Here is a 19,187-nt window from a genome sequence, read left to right on the forward strand (position 1 = left end):
CCACCCAGAGCCTGGTCTGTAAGATCCGGTGCGGAGCTGTGGTTCTGAAGATTTCCAGACACGTGGCCGCTGCCCCAGTGCCTCTGCACAACTGGCAGGGTTGGGCCATCCAGGGTGGGAGGGGGAGTCTGCCAGGGGTCAACCAGGGTGGGAGTGACTCAGGGAGGGCAGGGTGGCCGCAGTACCCAAGGGTGCCCCGCTCAGGTTCAGGGAAGCTGGCTTGGGTGGTGCTAATCTGGGCAGGGGCTCCCCAAAGGGACACGCATCTGGCCTCAGTCACAGTGTTACGGTCGGAGTGGAGGGCTTGAGGGAGGCCAGGCTCCCCCACTAGCCTGGGGACGTTTCCAGTGCCGGTCACCACCTGGAGGCCAGCCCAGACACGTAGGCCCCAAGGCCAACCAGGGAACGTTCCAGAAAGCTGTCGCCGATTGCCAGCCCAGCCTCCACCCAGCCCCTTGTCCGGGGAGCAGAGATGAAGTGTTACATGGGCGGCTGCCCCATCAGTGCCAGGTGAGGCATCCTCTGGGCCGGTGTGTCAGGCACCTGGAAACCCTCGGAGGCTAGAAGGGGGACTGGTTGCAGCAGGCCCTGGGGGTGCCCAATGGAGGTTGGGGGTCAGGCCTGGCAATCTGGCCTGTGGCAAACAGCTGGTGCAGGGCTGCATCCCCTCCCCAGAGCTCGGGGGCCTCATTTCCCCACCTGTAGGCCAGGTGGTCTGTTCTCAGCCCTTAGTCTCTAGAAGTCCAGAAGGCAGGGGTGTACTTGAGGGCACGCTCAGGTCCCCCAAAGATCACCTCCCCTGCCTGGCCCTGACCCTCAGGAGGGTCCCTAGAGACCTCTGGTGCCTGTGCCCTCTGTCCCCTGTCCTTGTTCTATAACTAAGCATTGGCTTGGAAGGGGTGCCCTGGATGCCTGCTGCCATGCTGGCCCATGTCCAAGTGAGTCCCAGACACGAGCTGGCAGGTGGCCATGAGATGGGCTCAGGATCTCTGCCTCCGCCTGGCAGCCACCTCACCGGGTCTGGGTTCTGCCCCTGCCCACCTAAGGATTCCCACAACCAATAGCTCCCAGCACCACCCTGGACCTTCAGCTGCCAACTGGGCAGGTCCTGGGGTCTCCTGGCTTGTCTGCCACACCGCACCCAGTGGCTAGGGGCTGAGGGGACCAGTGGCTTGTGGTCCCTGAAAGGTAGAGGTGGAGGGTGCCTGTGGGTGGGGAAAGTGGGGTCCCTACCCCCTGGAACTGTCATGATCTGAGGGCCAGCCCTGTGGGGGGGAGCTGCGCATGGACATGCAAACCGCCTCCATGCCCCGCTGTCCCCACCCTGTCCAGTGCAGGCCTGGAAGGCCCCCATCATCCCTTGCAAACCGTGCTGAGGGATTGGAGGGGGCGGTGGGCCTCTGATGCGTGCAGCAGACGAAGGGGGTTAGGAATGGCAGGACCTCTGGCCTCTTCCCCATCTGCTCCCAAATCAGCACATGGCCTCAGGTGAACTGCACCTGCTCCAGACTCGGTTTTCTTGCCCGTGAAGGGGGATGTGCCCCTGCTAGGCCTGCAGGGGCTTGTGTGCCTGGTGGCCTCGTGGTCCTGTCTGTAAGAGCCGTCATACACGTTCCCAAGCAGCACAGTCTGGCCACACTGCTGGAGGCAGGAGGCCTCACGATGCCCCTGTGTGCTAGCCGAGTCGATGTAAACCCTAGTGAGATACCTCACACCCACCAGAACAGCTGTTACTTAGAAAGTGGAAAATAACATGTCAGAGAGGTGGTGGAGACATGAGACTGTGAAATGGGGCAGCTGCTGTGGCAAAGAGTCTTGGGGGCTCCTCAAAGATTTAAACACAGGAGTCACCACGTGCTCCAGCTCCACTTCAGGTTCACACCCCAAGGAGGTGACCAGTGCACGTACCTTCACAGTAGCCAGGAGCTTTGCCCACCGACCGATGCACAGGTACACACAACACGGTCCGTCTGCACGCTGGGATGTTACTCGGTCGTGAAGAGGAAGGACTCCTGACCCCTCTACAGCGTGGATGGCCTCGAGGACACAGTGCTCAGGAACCCAAGCCCAACACAAAGGGCAGATCCCTCCTGATCCCTCTCCCAGGAGGTCCCTGGAGGAGCCCCGTCCACAGAGACAAAGTGGGCGGTGGGGCCAGCGGCTGGGGTCAGGTCGGGGGTTAGTGTTTCATGGGGACAGAGCTTCAGTCTGGGAGAATGGAAAGTTCTGGAGACGGAGGGTGGGGACGGCTGCAGGACGTGTGAGTGTGCTTTGTGCCCCCTGCTGCACACTCAGAAATAGTTAAGATGGTGAACTTTTTATGCAAGTTTTACCACAGAAGCGAAGGCTTGCGCTTGTTCACCTGTTTGATCAGCACAGCAGCTGGGGAGCAGGAGCTCCCACTGTTGCCCGTGGAAAGATGGGGAAACTGAGGCACGGCGGTCAGGGCGCCCAGATTGCACAAATGGGAGATGGCTGTTCTGGATTTCAGTGGAATCTGGGTCCCTCACTGTTGCTAAAATAATGGCCCTGAGGAACCCGGGAGAAGAGGGTGGTATGGTAACAGCAGAGTCCCAGATTCAGGGGCTTCAGGGGACACCTGTGGGAGTCCAGCGAGCCCCCTCCCACAGCCAGCACATGCAACAGTGTTTGTTGACTGGCTAACTGCGCGTGTGCTGAGGGCCAGATGAGGGTGAGGAAGTGTCCCTTGCCCAGGGCAGTCCGTTTCTGGGGACGCATGCTGTCAGAGGGAGCTCACCCCAGAGTGGGATGAGTCTAGGGGGGCCCCTGGGGACACTTCTTCCAAGTGCCTCGCCCAGGACCGGGGCAGGAGGTGGCTCCCCACTTGTGGGGTGGCTTCCTGGCATGACGGTGGTCTCAGGTAGGGAAGGCCCAGCAATCTGGGGACCCAACCTGTCCTGGGAGACCCAGCCAGGTGGCTGGGCGAGGTGGCCTTGTCACTTGGAAGCCGGCCACTGTTCCCTCATTCCAGTCATCTCAAAATTCGATCCATACTGCTGGCTGGCATTTGGCACTTTTATTCACTTAATGGAGTGTTTTCCTGTCCCAACACTGGCTCCAAAAGGAGATGGGCTTTTGTGTAAAAAAAATCAGCCGGATGTAGATTCATTCATTAGAGCTGGAATGTTCTCTGCGGAGCAGCTGCCCTGAGGGGGTCTCAGGAGCCCTCTGGGTATTCTCTCCTCCCTCCTGACCCCCCACCGGCCTGGGGAGGATGGGATGAAAGAATCCTGTGCAGGGCACTGCCAGGCCCTAGCATGGCCAGTGTTTGCTGAGTGCCTGCTGCATACCAGTGCCCCAAGAAGAACCCTGTGTCATTTGACATGGGGAGGCACAGAGAATTCAGAAGACATGGGGACTGGAGGATGGCAGGGAGCTGTGGCAAGTTCCAGGACATGGAGAACGATATAACCACACGCTCTTATCTGAGCAAGTTGCCTTCTGTGTGCAAGCTTGTGAGACAGAGAAATGAACAAGCCGAACCCAGTCCTGCCTTCCCAGAGCTGAGTTGGGGAGAGGGCCGCCGAGTAAGAAAGCAAATAAATGAGCAAAAGATGACAGCATGTGATGGAGTTACTGTGGGCAGGGGGAACTTCGATGGGGCAGGGGGAGGTTCACCTTTCAGGGTGACAAGAAAGGTTTTTCAGAGCAGGGGCGTTCGGCACAGGCTCCTGAACGACGAAGAAGACTTCTCTGATGCACGTTGCCTGCCCACAGCTGGAGGTCAGGACATCTCCGGGCTCCCATCGGGCGTGCCCGCCTCAGTGCCTCCAGGACGCACGCGTGATGTCAGAGCACACTCACATGGGTTGGTCTGGGTAGAATCTGCTTCCGACGTGGGCTGTGCGGCCAAGGAAGCAAACCGGCCGCGCCAGAGCCGGGGCGATGTTCCCGGCTGGAGGGGGAATGGGGATCCCGGGACGGGACAGGTGAGGGTGCATACTGATTTTGACCAAAGCCCCTCCCTGGTGCTAAGCCTCGGTTTTTTCATCTGTGGAATGGGGAAGTGACTAGCCTGGCACAGCGCAGAGAGAGTGTTCAGGTCCGTCGCCCCACCCACCCCCAAGCGTTGTGGCCATCTGAGCGTCAGATGCCCGACTTGGTGGCGGGTGTCTCCCTAATGGGTCGTTGGCATTCAGGACCGGGAGGGGGCCGGGGCGGGCGCAGGTCGGCGGAGCCTGGCCGGAAGGATGAGCCCGCCCCTCGGGGCGGGGGCGGCTAGGCCGGGCCGGGCTGCGACCCGCCTCCCGCGCTGTGGCACCGGCGTCTCCGCCCCGCGGCTCCCACCAGCAACTTTGGGATGGAGTTTGCTGGGGCGCTGGGGCTCGTCCTGGCGCTGGCACTGGCGCCGGAGCCCGCCGGGGGCCACCCGGAGCCCTGCGGCGTCCTGGCGCGCCTGGGGGGCTAGGTGCGCCTGGGCGCCCTCCTGCCCCGCGCGCCCGCCGCCCGCGCCCGCGCTCGAGCCGCGCTGGCCCGGGCCGTCCTGACGCCGCGGCTGCCGCACAACCTGAGCCTGGAGCTGGTGGCCGTGTCGCCCACCGCGCGCGACCCCGCCTCGCTGGCCCGCGGCCTGTGCCAGGCCCTGGCGGCGCCGGGCGTGGCGGCCGTGCTCGCCTTCCCGGAGGCGCGGCCCGAGCTGCTGCAGCTGCACTTCCTGGCGGCCGCCGCCGAGACCCCCGTGCTCAGCGTGCTGCGGCGGGAGGCGCGCGCTCCCCTAGGCGCCCCGGTACGCACGGAAGCCCGGGAGTCAGGACGCGCGGGGACCGGGGTCGGATGAGGGAGGACCCGGGACTCTGCTGGGGCACAGTGACCGGGGTTCCGATGCCGGAGGCCCCGGGGCGCTCGGGCCCCCGACTTCTGGACCCCTGACGCAGGGACCTGGCTCCCCGGACCCGGATACCCCCAGAGCGTGGAGACCCCGAACCGGAGTCAGGATCGGGGGCCTCAGGGACCTGGACCACTGGGGTCCCAGGCCCCTTGGGTCGCTTCTGGACCCTGGGTGATGGAGCCCAGAGGACGCCCCCTCGGGGCGCAGAGCTCCTGTTTAGACCCCTCCCCTGGCCTTGGCGGGCGGCCACTGCGGCCCCTGCCCTTTGGGTCCAGGCTCCATCCCCGTCCTTGTTCAGGGTCCCCATCCCAGTCTGAGGGCGCCTCTGGGTTCCCAAGCACACGGCCCCCAGGGTGGGGAGGAGGGCAGCTTTGGGGTCAGGGGGCTGAGGCCTTCCTCCTGGGATCCTTCGGAGGCCCTGAGGCCAGGGCCTCCCCATCCCACAGCCTCCTCCCTGCCCTCCCTGGTCCCCAGGGCCACCAGGCCACTCCAAGCCCATCCATCCTCCTCCACCCCCTCCGCGTGCTTGGAGTTTATTCTCTCCTCATTCCACCCTGAGGCCTTCAGTTGGGCCCCAATAAGTGGAAAATGGGGTGAGGAGGAGAGAAGGGTGACTGGCAGGACTTTGGGGACCGTTGACCCTGCCCCACAGAAAGACCCCTTCCCAGGGCCAGCAGGGAGGGGGCCTCCCTCTCTCCAAAGCTACCTTGAGGCTCCCTCCAGGCCCTCCTCATCTTCAGGGGGAGGAGACCCTCACTCTACAGGAGACCTGAGTATCCTTAGCAGGGCTGCCTTGTACCCCCTCCGTGTGGGGGAGGCAGGACCCCAATCTGGGCCTGGGGTGCCCTCTGCTGCCACCTCCCGGAACTGCGGCCCTGCAGTTGACCCGTCAGGGAGTCCTTGGCTACAGGGACTGAGCCGCACCCTCAGGCTGTCCCCCAGCACCAGCACCGTGTCCCACCTGGGCAGTACCCTGCCTAACTTAGGTGTCTGGAAAAGCTCTCTCGTCCTTCACAGGCTAAGAGCAATCCAGAACTTTCTGGGTGCCACTGGGCACAGAGGGGCACGTCAGCCACTGGTTTGCTTGGGAAGTCTGAACAGGAAGGGTAATGGAGTGGGGTTTTTAAGGATGTGTGGGAGTTGTTTGGCATAGAGGGGGAAAGGTATTTCTGCTTCAGAATGCAAAAAGCCTCCCGAGTGGGGCACTAGCAGGGTAGACAAAGTCAAGAGAACAGGTCCCAAATGTCAGGCTTTGTGCTGACGGCAATAGGGAGGCCACCGAAGGGTTTAGAGCAGAGGTGGGGGAAGGAGTCAGGCATGCCGTCCAGTCATTGGGTGACATCTATTGATTGATGGGGGCGGGGTGTGGCGGGTGGGCAGGCACCAGACCGACTGCGCTCTCCCTTGCCAGAACCCCTTCCACCTGCAGCTGGGCCGGGCCAGCCCTCTGGAGATGCTCTTGGACGCTCTGGTGTCTGTGCTGCAGGCACATGCCTGGGAGGAAGTCGGCCTGGTGCTCTGCCACATGCGGGACCCCGGCAGCCTCGTGGCTGTCTGGACAAGCCGGGCTGGCAGGGCCCCAAAGCTCGTGCTGGACCTGAGCCGGCCGGACATGGGTGATGCAGGGCTACGAGCACGCCTAGCCCTCCTGGGGGCACTGCCAGAGGATGCAGGCCCAGTCCCGGCAGCAGTCCTCCTCGGCTGCGATGCAGGCCATGCCAGGCGGGTGCTGCAGGCTGCGCCCCATGGGCCCCGCTGGCTGCTGAGTACGCCGCTGCCCCCTGAGGTGCTACCCACCAGGGGCTTGCCACCCGGGCTGCTAGCGCTGGGCGAGGTGGCCCGGCCTTCGCTGGAGGCTGCCATCCACGACATGGTGGAGCTCGTGGCGCGAGCCCTGGGCAGTGCGGTCCATGTGCACCCAGAGCGCACCCTCCTCTCCACCGCGGCCAGCTGCAACGACCAGCAACCAGCCAGGCCTGAGTCCCCAGGCAGCATCCTGGCACTGTGAGTGGGCTGCTGTGGACAGGGTGTCTGGGCCCCGTGTTGGGCTGCCTCCCCCTATGGGTCACAAAAGGCAACAGTATTAGGCACTTGCTGTGTGCCAGGCACCATGTGCTCACAGGACAGGTGGCTTTCTTCCTGTCTTGGGGGAGCAGAGTCAGAGATGGGGTTGGGGTGAGGGGGCTTACTCAGGGCGCTTCAGGAGAAGCAGGAAGAAGCCGGGCAAGGCTAGAGGGAGTGAGTGTCTACCCAGTGCCTGGGAGCCCTGGAGGTGGACAGCTCCCCGGAGCCAGGCAGCCCCACCTGGGTGTTGGAACTCGGCAGCCACTCAACAGTTCCAGCCAGGCACCTGGTAGCAGCCTCCAGGGCAGGACACCTGGCTGGCGAACAGATCTGGCATGGGGGACATCACAGCATTCACGCTGGTCCCCAGTCTGGGCTGAGAGGAGAGGGGGGACTCTTGTCCTGCCCCTGACATGCACCCCCACCTGCCCCCAGGTTCTTGGCCAACACGTCCTTCCAGGGCCGCACAGGGCCTGTGTGGGTGACCCGCTCCTCATGGGTGCACACGGCCCACCACTTCCGGGTGTGGAGTCTGCGCCAGGACCCATTGGGCGCCCCGGCCTGGGCCACGGTGGGCAGTTGGCGGGACGGGCGGCTGGAACCTGAGCTGGGGGGCTCTGCCGCGCAGCCCCCAGCCCCATCAGGCACCCAGGCCCGACCCAAGCTGCGCGTGGTGACGCTTGTGGAGCACCCATTCGTGTTCACTCGCGAGCCGGACGAGGATGGCCAGTGCTCCGCAGGGCAGCTGTGCCTGGCCCCCGGCACCAACGACTCAGCCACCCTGGACGCACTGTTCACCGCGCTGGCCAACGGCTCAGTGCCCCGCACCTTGCGCAAGTGCTGCTTCGGCTACTGCATCGACCTGCTGGAGCGGCTGGCAGAGGATATGCCCTTCACCTTCGAGCTGTACATTGTGGCTGATGGCAAGTATGGCGCGCTGCGGGACGGCCGCTGGACGGGCCTGGTAGGTGACCTGCCGGCCGGCAGGGCTCACATGGCGGTCACCAGTTTCAGCATCAACTCGGCCCGCTCACAAGTGATGGACTTCAGCTGCCCGTTCTTCTCCACCAGCCTGGGCATCATGGTGCGGGCACAGGACGCAGCCTCGCCCATCGGCGCCTTCGCGTGGCCGCTGCACTGGTCCATGTGGTTGGGTGTCTTTGCAGCCCTGCACCTCACCGCGCTGTTCCTCACACTGTATGAGTGGCGCAGCCCCTACGGCCTCACGCCCCGCGGCCGAAACCGAGGCACCGTGTTCTCCTACTCCTCGGCCCTCACCCTCTGCTACGCCATCCTTTTTGGGCGCACAGTCTGCAGCAAGACACCCAAGTGCCCCACGGGGCGCCTCCTTATGAACCTGTGGGCCATCTTCTGCCTGCTCGTGCTGTCCAGTTACACAGCCAACCTGGCTGCTGTCATGGTTGGGGACAAGACCTTTGAGGAGCTGTCCGGGATCCATGACCCCAAGGTGGGCAGCTGCAGAGGCCTGGGGGTCGGAGCTGGGAGGTCTCTCCCTTCCCACCTTCTCCTGACCCAAGGCGCAGTGCATGCAGTTGTCTGAGGATCTCTGTCCCTGGGTGGAGATGGCAAAAATCTAGATAGATGAGGTTTGGAGGAGAGATGCCTGGGGGGACACCAGGAGGGCTGGGGGAGACATTTCCCCAATCAGGCATCAGGTGATCCTCTGGAAGAGGGTGGCATCTGAGGGGTTTTTCTGTAGACGCCAGGGAGTGTTACAAAGAGAAGGCACAGCCTGTGCAAAGGCCTGGGGGCAACCACTTAGCTTGCTTCTCTACAGTCTACAAAGTGCCCTGGGTCTGAAAGGTGGGCTTCCTAGGGTTGTGGGGTGCCTGGCCATTCCAGGTGTGCACACAGACAACTAATCAGATGCCTTAGGTCTGAAGAGGGAGGCAGGAGAATGGGGCACAAGTGTTCAGGGTGAGGGGTGAGGGTGAGGAAGGGACAGGGGTCTGCAAGCAGGCAAGCCTGGACCCCAGTGTACATAGTTTTCTTTTTTAATGAAAAACTTGGAATATTCCAGCGTAGGCGGGCAGTGAGCGCCATGCATGAACCCACTGCCCTGCGAAGCCCACCACCAGGGTCTGTTCGTCTTCCCACCAGCCGGACGCCTGGACATTGGGAAGCAGACCCGAGGCCCCTTGTTTTGCCTCCGATACCCCCGGGGCCTCAGCAACGGGCAGGGGCTCATTCTCCTGGTTGTCTTTCTCTTTTTCACTGTTTGTCTGAATGTGGATCTTAAACATGCAGGCGCCACAGGTGGTGGGAGCCTCTCAGTCCAACTGCGGGTCTCGACCTCCTCCCCAGCGACCCGTTTGTGGGAGAGATTGTGGGTTTTTTGTCCGTACCGTCTCCCACTGCCTGGATCTGGCTGGCTGCGCAGCGAGCGGGGCTTAGCCTGTCCTGCTGCCCACGCCCCCAGCGCCCTTTGTAAAAAGTGGTAAAAAAACCTCGACGCTGCGCTTTCTGACGCGCCAGCTCCACGCCCCGCGCGCTGCAGACGGTCTGCGGTGCCGCCCGTCGCTCGCTCAGGCCCGGGGTGGGGAGGGCGCCGCGCTGACCTGCGGCCGCCCGCAGCTGCACCAGCCGCCGCAGGGCTTCCGCGTGGGCACCGTGTGGGAGAGCAGCGCGGAGGCCTACATCAGGAAGAGCTTTCCCGGGATGTACGCGCACACGCGGCGACACAGCGCGCCCACCACGCCTCACGGCGTCGCCATGCTCACGTGAGGCCCCGCGGGGCGGGGGCGGGGGCGGGGCGGGGGCGCCGGGTGCCCTTCACTCGGCCCCCTCTGCTCCCGCAGGAGCGATCCCCCCAAGCTCAACGCCTTCATCATGGACAAGTCGCTGCTGGACTACGAGGTCTCCGTCGACACAGACTGCAAGCTGCTGACGGTGGGCAAGCCTTTCGCCATCGAGGGTGAGAGACCTCCAGGGCCAGTGTTTCCCAGGCAGCGGGGAGGCTGGGGGCGCACGGAGGGCAAAGCTCCCCTGGGGCTGCCCCTGGCCCCAGCCCGACCCTTGGCCTCCCCCAGGCTATGGCATTGGACTCCCCCAGAACTCTCCGCTCACCTCCAACCTGTCCGAATTCATCAGCCGCTACAAGTCCTCCGGCTTCATTGACCTGCTGCATGACAGGTGGTACAAGATGGTGCCTTGTGGGAAGCGGGTCTTCGCAGTTACCGAGGTGGGGCCGAGCCCAGGATGGGGTAGGTGTGGGGGGTGCTGACCTGCATGGAGCCGAGGCGGCCAACTCCCCCTGCTCATTCTCAAGACATATATTTATCTGCTTTTGTGCACTCCTACTCATCCTACAAAACCCTAGCTTGTGTCCTCTTCGTAAAACCCAACCCAGCATCAGAGCCCCAGGCCCCTCTCTGCCCCAACCTCTGTCCCCACCATGCCAGGGCTCCCAGAGGGGCCAGCCATTGACGGGGAAGGGCTTGTGCCTGTGTCCCACCCACAGACCCTCCAGGTGGGCATCTACCACTTCTCAGGACTCTTTGTTCTGTTCTGCCTGGGGCTTGGCAGCGCTCTGCTCAGCTCACTGGGTGAACATGTCTTCTACCACCTGGCGTTGCCACGCATCCGAAGGGCCAAGAAGCTGCAGTACTGGCTGCACACGAGTCAGGTAAGAGACCCACTACACGGGCAGAGGGACGCAGGCAGCCGCCGAGGACCTGACCCCAACACAGCCTCTGTCTGGGTTCACAGAGAATCCACCGTGCCCTCAACACTGGGCCACAGGAGGGGCAGGAGGAGGTGGAGCTGGAGCCCAGGTAAAAGCTCCGGGGATCAGCCCCCACCCCACCAGCTCCCACACGGCTCCCACGCCGACGTAGCACACCCCAGCCCTCTCCTGGGGGCCAGGACAACTCGGTCCCCACCGCCCTCTGCCTCCTCAGGGACACTGACCCAGGAGGGCCCCAGGTAGGGTGCAGATGCCCCTGCCTTGGAGGGACACTAGCCCAGTCCCACCCATGACCTGTCCCCAGTGGTCCTGAGGAGCAGCAGCAGCAGGACACGCCAGCTGCCCCCGGGAGTCCCGGGGACTGGACGCCGGTGCAAGGGGCCGTGGTGAGGGCGCGCAGGGTGCACTTCCTGCTGGAACCCCTGGAGACCACTGCCACGCCTGCAGCTGACCGGGATGAGGCCGCACCACCAGAGAGCTCCCTCTGGCCCTGCTCGAAGGGCCACCCGCCTGCCTCACTGCCCACAGGTGCCCCGCGCCCTGGCGAGCTGGAGGAGCTGGAGCGGCACATCGAGGGCATGCGGGAGTGGCTGCGCCAAGCCCTGGTGCGGCGCGGCGAGCTCCTGGCCCAGCTTGGGGATGGCACCCACGGGCCGCTGCACCTGCTCCAGGCCTGTGAGGAGGTACCCAGACCGGCCCACTGACCTAGGAACGACTGCCCCTCTGAAATGCCCCCAACCTCCGTTCCCTGCCTGCCCCTCAGAGACAGCCCCCCCCGCACAGATTCCACGGGTCGCCATCAACAGTTTATTCTATATACAAACACCCTTTGTACACTGCAATTAAATAGGATGGAATACGTGCTCCTCTGCATCCCTCACCAAGCGATCTGGTTTGACTACCACCCCTCTGGCCGATGATGGCTGCCCCCAGCCCCCTGCTGCTGCCTGTGAGGCTGGAGCATACACCTCACGTCCCTGTGCCCCCGGTGGAGCCCTGCCCTCCGGGACCCAGTCCCAGCACACGCACAGGGGGGCAGGGGCCGTGGAAAAGGCACTGCGCAGCACGGAGAACCAGCTGGGCAGCTGGGGGGCCCCACCTGTGCCCACCTCGCTCAAGGACCCGCCAACCCTGCTCCTGGGGTAGCTCGTTCCAGACCTTTCACCAACCCCTTTCAGAACCTTCCATGGGGCCCCTGCCCCTCTCCTGCCCTACTTTCAGGCCTGCCTCGACTGGCTGGCTGAGGGGGGCCACCACAGGCATGGTAGGGGTTGGCTGAGGGCAGGCCTGTGCCTGGGGGAGAGGCACTGCAGGCAGACCCGGTGAGCCACCACCACCCAAGGCAGGCAAGGCGCCCCCAGAGCCACCAGGCCCAACCCTCCTGGCCCCCAGGGGCTCCCTCCAGGTCGGCCAGGGTCAGAGGCAGTCAGCTACCAGGCTCAAGAGCCGACCTCCAAGGGCGCATCTGCGCAGGCTGTGGACGCGGGGCTGGGCCCGCTCACTGCAGCGGTCGAAGGGGATGCGTCATGCACCGGGGAGTCACTCATGGGGGTGCGGTCCTGGGGGGAACGGGGGAGCCCCCCGCCAGGGCTCAGGGGTGTAGCCGGCCGCCGCTCTAGCAGGGAGGCACTCAGGCCAGACAAGAAAGAGGCATCGGTGATGATGGCAGCTGTCTCCGCCATCCAGCCTAGTTCACCACTGGCCGCTGCAGCCACTGAGGCCGCCGCAGCTACCAGGGAGCTGGGTGCCTCGGCCACGGGCATGGGGCCCTCACCGGCTCCTGGCAAGCTGGGACCCAGTGTGGGGGCCTGGCCCGCAGTGTCAGGGGTGGCGGCGGGGGCGCCTCCGTTGTTGTTCAGGTCGTCGGGCAGCGCGGTGGGGGTGCCGGGGCCCAGGGGCGGGGTCTGAAGCAGCATCTCCTGGATGCGGATCTGCTGCAGGATGGCAGGCAGCTCGTAGTGGTGGAAGAAGTAGATCATGGAATGCTGGAGGGGGAGGGGCGCGGGGTCAGGCCGCACGGGAGCCGCTCCCCGCGAGGTCCAGGGGGCAGACGCCACCCACCGCCGCCCACCTGAATGAAGAGCCAGGAGGTGACCAGGGCCAGGCTGCTGTACTGCCCGTTGAAGCGGTAGTGGTAGGCGTAGAAGGCGAAGTGGTACAAGTAGAAGAACCTGCGGGCGGCACCATGAGCGCCCTGCGCACGCACGCTGCGCCCCCTCCCCCGGCCCGGCCCGGCCCGGCCCTCACCGCAGCCAGTGCCTCTTGCTGGTGTTGGTGTGGCAGCAGATGGCGTCATACTGGTCGGCCAGCCACACGATGAGGATGATGTAGAAGGCCGTGGTGGTGTCGTTGAAGAACTCGGACATGATGGCCTCCATCCCTGGGGGAGGCCGGGTGGTTGGGGTGGGGCAGGGGGGAGGGCGGCTGGGCGGTTGGGGGGGAAGGCCGGGTGGGGTCCTCACCAACGAGGGCCAGGATGACGGTCAGCAGGGGTGCTGCGGGGAAGGCGATGGCCATGTTCATCTCCAGCATCTGCAACAGGTCCACTGCGGGCAGAAAGTGGCAGCGGGCAGACCGGGTAAGGCGCCCCGGCAGCAGGGTGGGGTGGGCATGGAGCTACGGAGCCTGGGGCTGAGCCCACCCCTGCCACCCGGCAGGCCGGGGGACTCACCAATGAAGACGAAGATCTGGTGGTGGGAATAGCGGAGCAGCATGGACACGCTCAGGGTCTGCAAGCCAGGGCTGCGTGACTTCCGGGGAGGGGCGCACCGGCCCGGCCCCGCCCGCAGCAGCCACGCCCCCCGGGACCCCACCCGTGCACTCACGAAGATGACCATGATGACAAAGGCGGCCAGGTACGAGGTGCGGGCCATCCACATGCTCACGAAGCGGTAGTGCTCCCCGGACACCACGTTCCGGAGGAAGCCTGCACAGGGACGCAGTGAGCGCCACCCGCCCTCCGCGCCCAGCCGCCCGCCCCCCGCCCCTGCGCTGTCCTGGGGCCCCGCACCCTTGTTCTCCTCGTTCTCGGCCAGGCCCTTCACACTGGACATGAGGATGTCGTCATAGCCCAGAAACTCGGCCAGCAGCAGGCGGCTGAAGCGGTCGCCGAAACACTGGTCCCGTGAGGGGTCTGTAAGCAGGCGGGTGCTAGGGCCGTGTGCCAGGCCGCCCACCAGCCCCAAGCCTGCTCCCCACCCATGCACGCGGACATTAAGCCCAGAGAAGGGGTCGGTGGAGGGACAGAGCCTCAGGAGGACGCCTCCCGCAGCTGCAGCCCCCTCCCCGGGTCCCAGACTCAGGTGGTCCCGAGTCACCACTGCCGAGGCCTCTCCCAGGAGGAGACCTCCAGACTGAGGGAAAGGTCTTCCCACGGAGGGGACTCAGGGGCCTGGAGCTTTGCTCAGAGGGCCCAGACTTACCCAGGGTGACCACCATGACGGGGATGCTAAGCCGCTGCCGCGTGGCCTGGGACAGCCGCAGGAAGCCGTACTCCAGAGAGTACTCCACGATGTACTCGTCCTGTGGCCACGCTGGGGGGTGTGGGGACAGGCCCGGTCAGCCCCAGGAGGGGCTGGGGGGCTGCGGCCTGCCTGGGCACTGCCCTTGAGGGGACTGCCCAAGCTACAGGAGCCAGATTGCCAGCTCCCGCCCTTCAGGAGGGGTCCCTGGGAGGGAAGCCAGGTACTGGGGCAGCTCCCCAAGCTCACGTGCTGCTGACGGATGGGGACACTGAGGCACAGAGCAGCCACGCTCCCCGGCCAGCATTCATCTGGCCGCTCAGACCACCAGATCCCTGGCCCCTCTGGTGACCCCAGGGGCACCGCAGCAGCCCGCCCATCAGCAGGGCGGCGTGTACCTTTAGTGGGCGTCTCAGGGAAAGGGAAGTCCCGGCTGCCATTCAGGGCCTCACCACCTGGTGTCTTCAGCACCTTGGGCTCTATGTCCAGCTCGAACTGCGGAGTCCCGGGGGCGGGGTGTCAGCAGCGGGCCCAGGGGACCCGCGCCCCCAGCCGCCACGCCACGCCCCCACCCCGCCCCCAGGGCAGTCGGCAGAGCTCCTCCCGCGCGCAGCCCCCAGGCTCACCTGGACGGAGCTGTTCGCAAACATCTCCAGGGTCAGCTCCTCCTCCTCCTCCTCCTCCTCCTCCAGCTCCACGCCGCCCGGCTCCGCGGCCAGGCCCGGGGAGCTGCCGTGACCCCCGCCGTCACAGAACTGCAGGAAGACGGGCGCGCGGCTCGAGTTGTGCTGCACCTCCACGCGCAGGATGCCCTCGCGCGGCCATCTGTCACGCACGTGCTCCAGGCAGTTGATGGGCGAGCGGGAGAAGACGATGTGGATGTAGGCCAGCACGGAGAGCACGAGCAGCGCCTGCAGGGGGGCGGCGTCAGCGGCGGGGCCCCCGGAAGGGTGCGCTCCACCTCCCCGAGGGCCGCCCCAGCCCGTGAGGCCGCCCCAGCACCTCACCCGCTAAAAATAGCCTCCCTCTCTGGCTGGGGGCCCTCTGCACCCTTCCCGGGCTGGCAGGGCGGCGTGCGTGAGCTGCTGAGGACACAGGCAGCCGGGCCAGCTGGGTCAACAGCCTCAGGTGGGGCCAGCTCACTGGGCCACTCTGAGGCACCATTTCCTCATCTATAAAGTGGGCACAGCTGCAGTTCTCACCGGGGGGGGGGGGGGGGATCCTGCCCCCAGGGGACATTGGCTGTGTCATCATGATGGGGGAGCTCTGGGCATCAAGTAGATGGGGGCCAGACAGGCTGCTCAGCCCCCCAGTGCCCAGGACAGTCCTGTGGAAAACAACCTGGCCCTGAATACCCACCATCATTAGTGGGGAGCCTGCCCTACATCACCCAGCAACTTTGGGTCAACTTGACCTGTGCCTCTTTCACCTGCAGCCACGGGGGGATGGGGTTAGGGCATCGCTAAGCCCTCAGAAGAGCTGGATGGCACAACATTGGACATGCAGACAGAAACAGGAGCCAGGGGCACAGCTGGTGCCAACGAGGGGCCCCACGTGTATGCAGGGCCTCCCACAAGTCAGCCTGTGGGCTCAGAGCCCACAGGGACCCCACCCCCTTGATCCGCCCCGGCCGTGCTCTCCAGGCCCTGACGTCCAGCAGGAACTGTGCCCCGGACACCATCCACTCTGGGCCAAAAGGAGAGCAACTTGTGAGGTGCCAAGAAGTTACCTAGAGTGTTGCTGCAGGGTGGCCAGGCGCCAGAGGGCCAGCACTTCCCCAGGATGCATGCGCCACCTGCACTCAGTGTGCAGGTAACCAAACCAAGGTGCAGAAGCCACCCAACCAAGGAGGGGTGGGGCTGGGAGTTCCACCCGGAGAATGCACAGGGCATGGCCTTCCTGGAGGAAAGGCCCAGGCCCAGGGGGCTGGTGGCATGACGCATGCACCTTCACTGGGTACCCCTCAAGTCTCCAATGTCACTCTGGGGCCCTGCCCAGCACCCCTCACAGGGTTTGGCCCCACCAGCGTCCTTCTGTCTGAGGCCCTAGGTGAGGTCTATTACCCTTGCCAGAGAGGGCAGGTCCCTGAAGGCAGCACCAGGAGTCACACGACAAACTGCCCTAGGACCTGGGCCTCAATTTCCTCACTATGGGACAAGCAAGCGACTCATTTCAATCCCCCAAAAGCCTATCATCAACCACATGGGGCAGGGGCAGCCCCACCCATCCCCGCCCACCCAGGCCCTGGCATCTGGTCATGCTCAGCCACTCAGTGGCCCTCCACGCCTCCCCTTCCAGGGATTCAGGAGTCTTGCCAGGACATGGCCTGGCCTGGCCCCCACAGGCCCTGGGTGACTGCCAAGCTCTGCCACTGTGAGGCCTGTACTCCAACCTCTCCAGCCAGGCTGGTCTCAGTGTCCTGCCAGCCCCAGTGCCTTTGCATGCACTTTCCCTGCTGCCCACCTCCTTGAGGCCTCAGGCCACCCCATCTAACACAGACCCTGTCTCACTGTCGTGCCCCATAGCCTCACGGTCTGCCTGCTGGCTGCTGGGTCCTGGAGTGGCCTAAGGAGGCACAGAGGGCGTGTTCAGAGACCCCCACACAAAGCAGGGACCCTGGGTATGCCGCACAGTCCTCTCCTCCATCCTCACAGCAACCCTGAAGAGTACCTGGTCACCCCACTCCAACTATGAGCCCCCTTACCCTGCAAACATCCATGGACCTAGAGGCCACCAGACAGGCCTGGGCACCCAGGGCCCACTGCTCCGCACTAGGCAGTCCTGGTCTGGCCTCAGTGCAGGGGGAGCAGCAGAGGGGGAAACCGAGGCCAATGGGGTCTTCCAAAGGCCCCCTGAACAAGGGTCCGGCCAACACCTCTTGCTCCCCAGAGGCTGGCCCTGGACTTAAGTTCCTAAAACAGACCTTACTTCCGCCCAGCCCTGTGACCCCTGCCCATGCTGCCCAGGGTCCACAGCCCCCATGTACCCCTTCCCACTCTCTGCATGGTCTGGGCTGGCTCACAGCTGTGAGCTCAGCAAGACAGGCAAGAGGCAACCTGAGGAAGTCGGGAGGGGCCCCCGATCTCTGCAGCAAGCACCAAGCCCCGGAGGCTAGATGGCAGGAAGCAGAGAAGCTGAGTTTTCTGCAGCTTGAAATGGCCTAAGACACCAGCACCCAGCCCCACTGTGCAGACGGTGGGGAGCTGCTGGGACCAGGGTCTGGGTCCACCTGCGGGGCTGGGCAGACTGAGGGGGGCCTCCTGGCTCTGGCCCACGCGGCACCTGCTTCAGGGACCTCCAACTGGACACGTCTGCCAGGCTGGCCCAAACACCTGATCTGCTCCCAGATCGGTAAGTGGTGGGTCACAGCCGAGGCGGCCAGGACGTGCTCACGGGATGCCGAGCTCTGTGGGGACAGGCACCCCTCGAGCGACAGCCTGCGGACACAGTGGCTGTCTGAGGCTGGAGCAGGAAATCCTGCCCACATGGCCTCTGCCCGCTCTCAGGCAGTCCACGGACCCAGGAGCCCCACAGAAGAAGTCCAGCTCCTGACCACCCTGGCCTGGCCCTCACCCGACACGCCTTGACGAAGAGCCTAAAGCTCGTGGGTGACGTTAGCACCCCGGCCCCCGCATGGCGCCAAAGATGGGCAACAAAGCAGCTGTTTCTCCACTGACTTAGACCAGGCCGGCGACAATCAGAACCACCGCTCTGCTCAGGAACCCAGAATCCTGAGGGGCTGCAGCTGTCACCCGAGTAGGACCCCTTCACAGAGGGACCCAGCCAGCACAGAAACCTCTGTGCCACCCGAAGGAGGATGGGAAGGAGGTCGGAGCAAGGACCTTCCCTAAGCCAAGACCAGCAGCGCTGGATGTGACTGCCACTAACCGAGGTGAGGCGACCCCAGTGAGAACACGTTCTCCCAAGACGCTCAGAGTAAAGAGAATCAGGGCGGTGGCAGGCGGAAGGTCCTAAGGAGAGGGGCAGCCCCAGGGGAAAGGGGGGCAGGAGACAGAACTGGGGAGTAGCTTCCCGTGCAGGCGGGTGGTCCTGGGGGCTGAGTGGAGGAGGGCAGCAGCGCTGGGGCCTGGAGTCCCCCAGGACTGGGGTTCTGAGCCAGGACAGGCCGGGGAAGGTGGGGAGGAGGTAGTCCGCGACAGAGGCCCCAGGCAGCAGGGCCAAGGGTCAGAGGGCCGGGAGGAGGCGGCGCCCTGGCAGGTCGGAGACGAACTCTCCGTCGGACGTGGGGGATAAGGGGACTGGACGAGGCAAGGATGGGGTGTGGCCTGGACAGGGCTGGAAGTGACACCCTGGGGTCGGGACTGGGGGCCACGGCCCGCCTGCGCCTCGGGTCTTCCCAGGAGGAAGTCTCAGGGCAGGAAGGTCAGGGGTCAGGGTTCGCACGCTTAAGTGGAGGGTCCTCAAGGGGTCGGGCCAGGTCGAGGTCTTCGCGTCGGGGGTGGGTGGGTGGGGTTGGTTCCGGGTCAGAGGTCGCAGGCCTGGGGGGGAGGGTCCGCCCGCTGGGGTCAAGGGTCGGGGGTCAGAGCTGTGGTCACCTTGAGCAACACGAAGAACTCGAAGAGCCGGCGGAATGCGGGCGGGAAGAGCCGCGAGTAGGTGACAGCCATCTTGAAGAAGAGCGCGTGAAAGAGCCGGTCGCGCACGTTGATGAGCGGGTTGGGGTTGAGATTGGGGGTGCGAGGCCCGCGCGCGGGGGCCGGGCCTCCGCCGCCACCGTTGGGCCCGGGCGCCGGGGCCCCGGGAGCCGCGTGCTCCGACATGCCGCCCAGCGTCGCACCCTACCGGCCCGCGGGTCCCCGAGGGCGCCACCCGGCCGCCATCAGCCGTCCTCCGCCACCGCCGCCGCGCTCCTCACCGCCGCCCGGCCGCCGCCGCCGCCGCCGCCATCTTCCGCCTCCGCGGCTGCGGACGCCAGCGAGTCTCTGCGCCGGCCGGAGCGGCCCCTAAGCCCGCGGGGAACGCTGGGATGCCGAAGGGCCGCCCGCCGTGGCCCCGCCCCCTCGCCGGGGGACGGGGGTGCGTCTGGCTCATATTTGCATATCACCTCCCACAAGGCTACGCGGTTGCGAGACTGAGAACGGACAGT

General features: G+C 65.1%; 2 protein-coding genes across 2 annotated transcripts; one reads left to right on the forward strand and one right to left on the reverse strand.

The window, feature by feature from the left end:
* The first annotated feature begins 4,284 nt into the window (after window positions 1–4,284).
* GRIN3B (glutamate ionotropic receptor NMDA type subunit 3B) lies at window positions 4,285–11,480 on the forward strand. Its single transcript, XM_036889960.2, is given in 9 exon segments — window positions 4,285–4,747; window positions 6,261–6,853; window positions 7,349–8,381; window positions 9,509–9,654; window positions 9,733–9,848; window positions 9,964–10,115; window positions 10,395–10,559; window positions 10,643–10,707; window positions 10,924–11,480. Coding segments are annotated over 9 exon segments (3,096 nt in total). The 5' UTR covers window positions 4,285–4,321; the 3' UTR covers window positions 11,324–11,480.
* On the reverse strand, window positions 11,415–19,034 carry TMEM259 (transmembrane protein 259). The gene is made up of 11 exons (XM_036889935.2): window positions 18,637–19,034; window positions 14,707–14,991; window positions 14,479–14,575; window positions 14,042–14,152; window positions 13,630–13,752; window positions 13,445–13,545; window positions 13,291–13,348; window positions 13,082–13,165; window positions 12,867–12,999; window positions 12,691–12,790; window positions 11,415–12,604 (listed from the first exon to the last, which is right to left on the reverse strand). The coding sequence occupies exons 1-11, from the start codon at window positions 18,859–18,861 to the stop codon at window positions 12,059–12,061; spliced, it is 1,863 nt and encodes a 620-aa protein (XP_036745830.2). The 5' UTR covers window positions 18,862–19,034; the 3' UTR covers window positions 11,415–12,058.
* Between the last annotated feature and the right edge of the window lie 153 nt (window positions 19,035–19,187).

Source organism: Manis pentadactyla, chromosome 12, assembly GCF_030020395.1.
Source record: "Manis pentadactyla isolate mManPen7 chromosome 12, mManPen7.hap1, whole genome shotgun sequence".
Classification (NCBI taxonomy): domain Eukaryota; kingdom Metazoa; phylum Chordata; class Mammalia; order Pholidota; family Manidae; genus Manis; species Manis pentadactyla.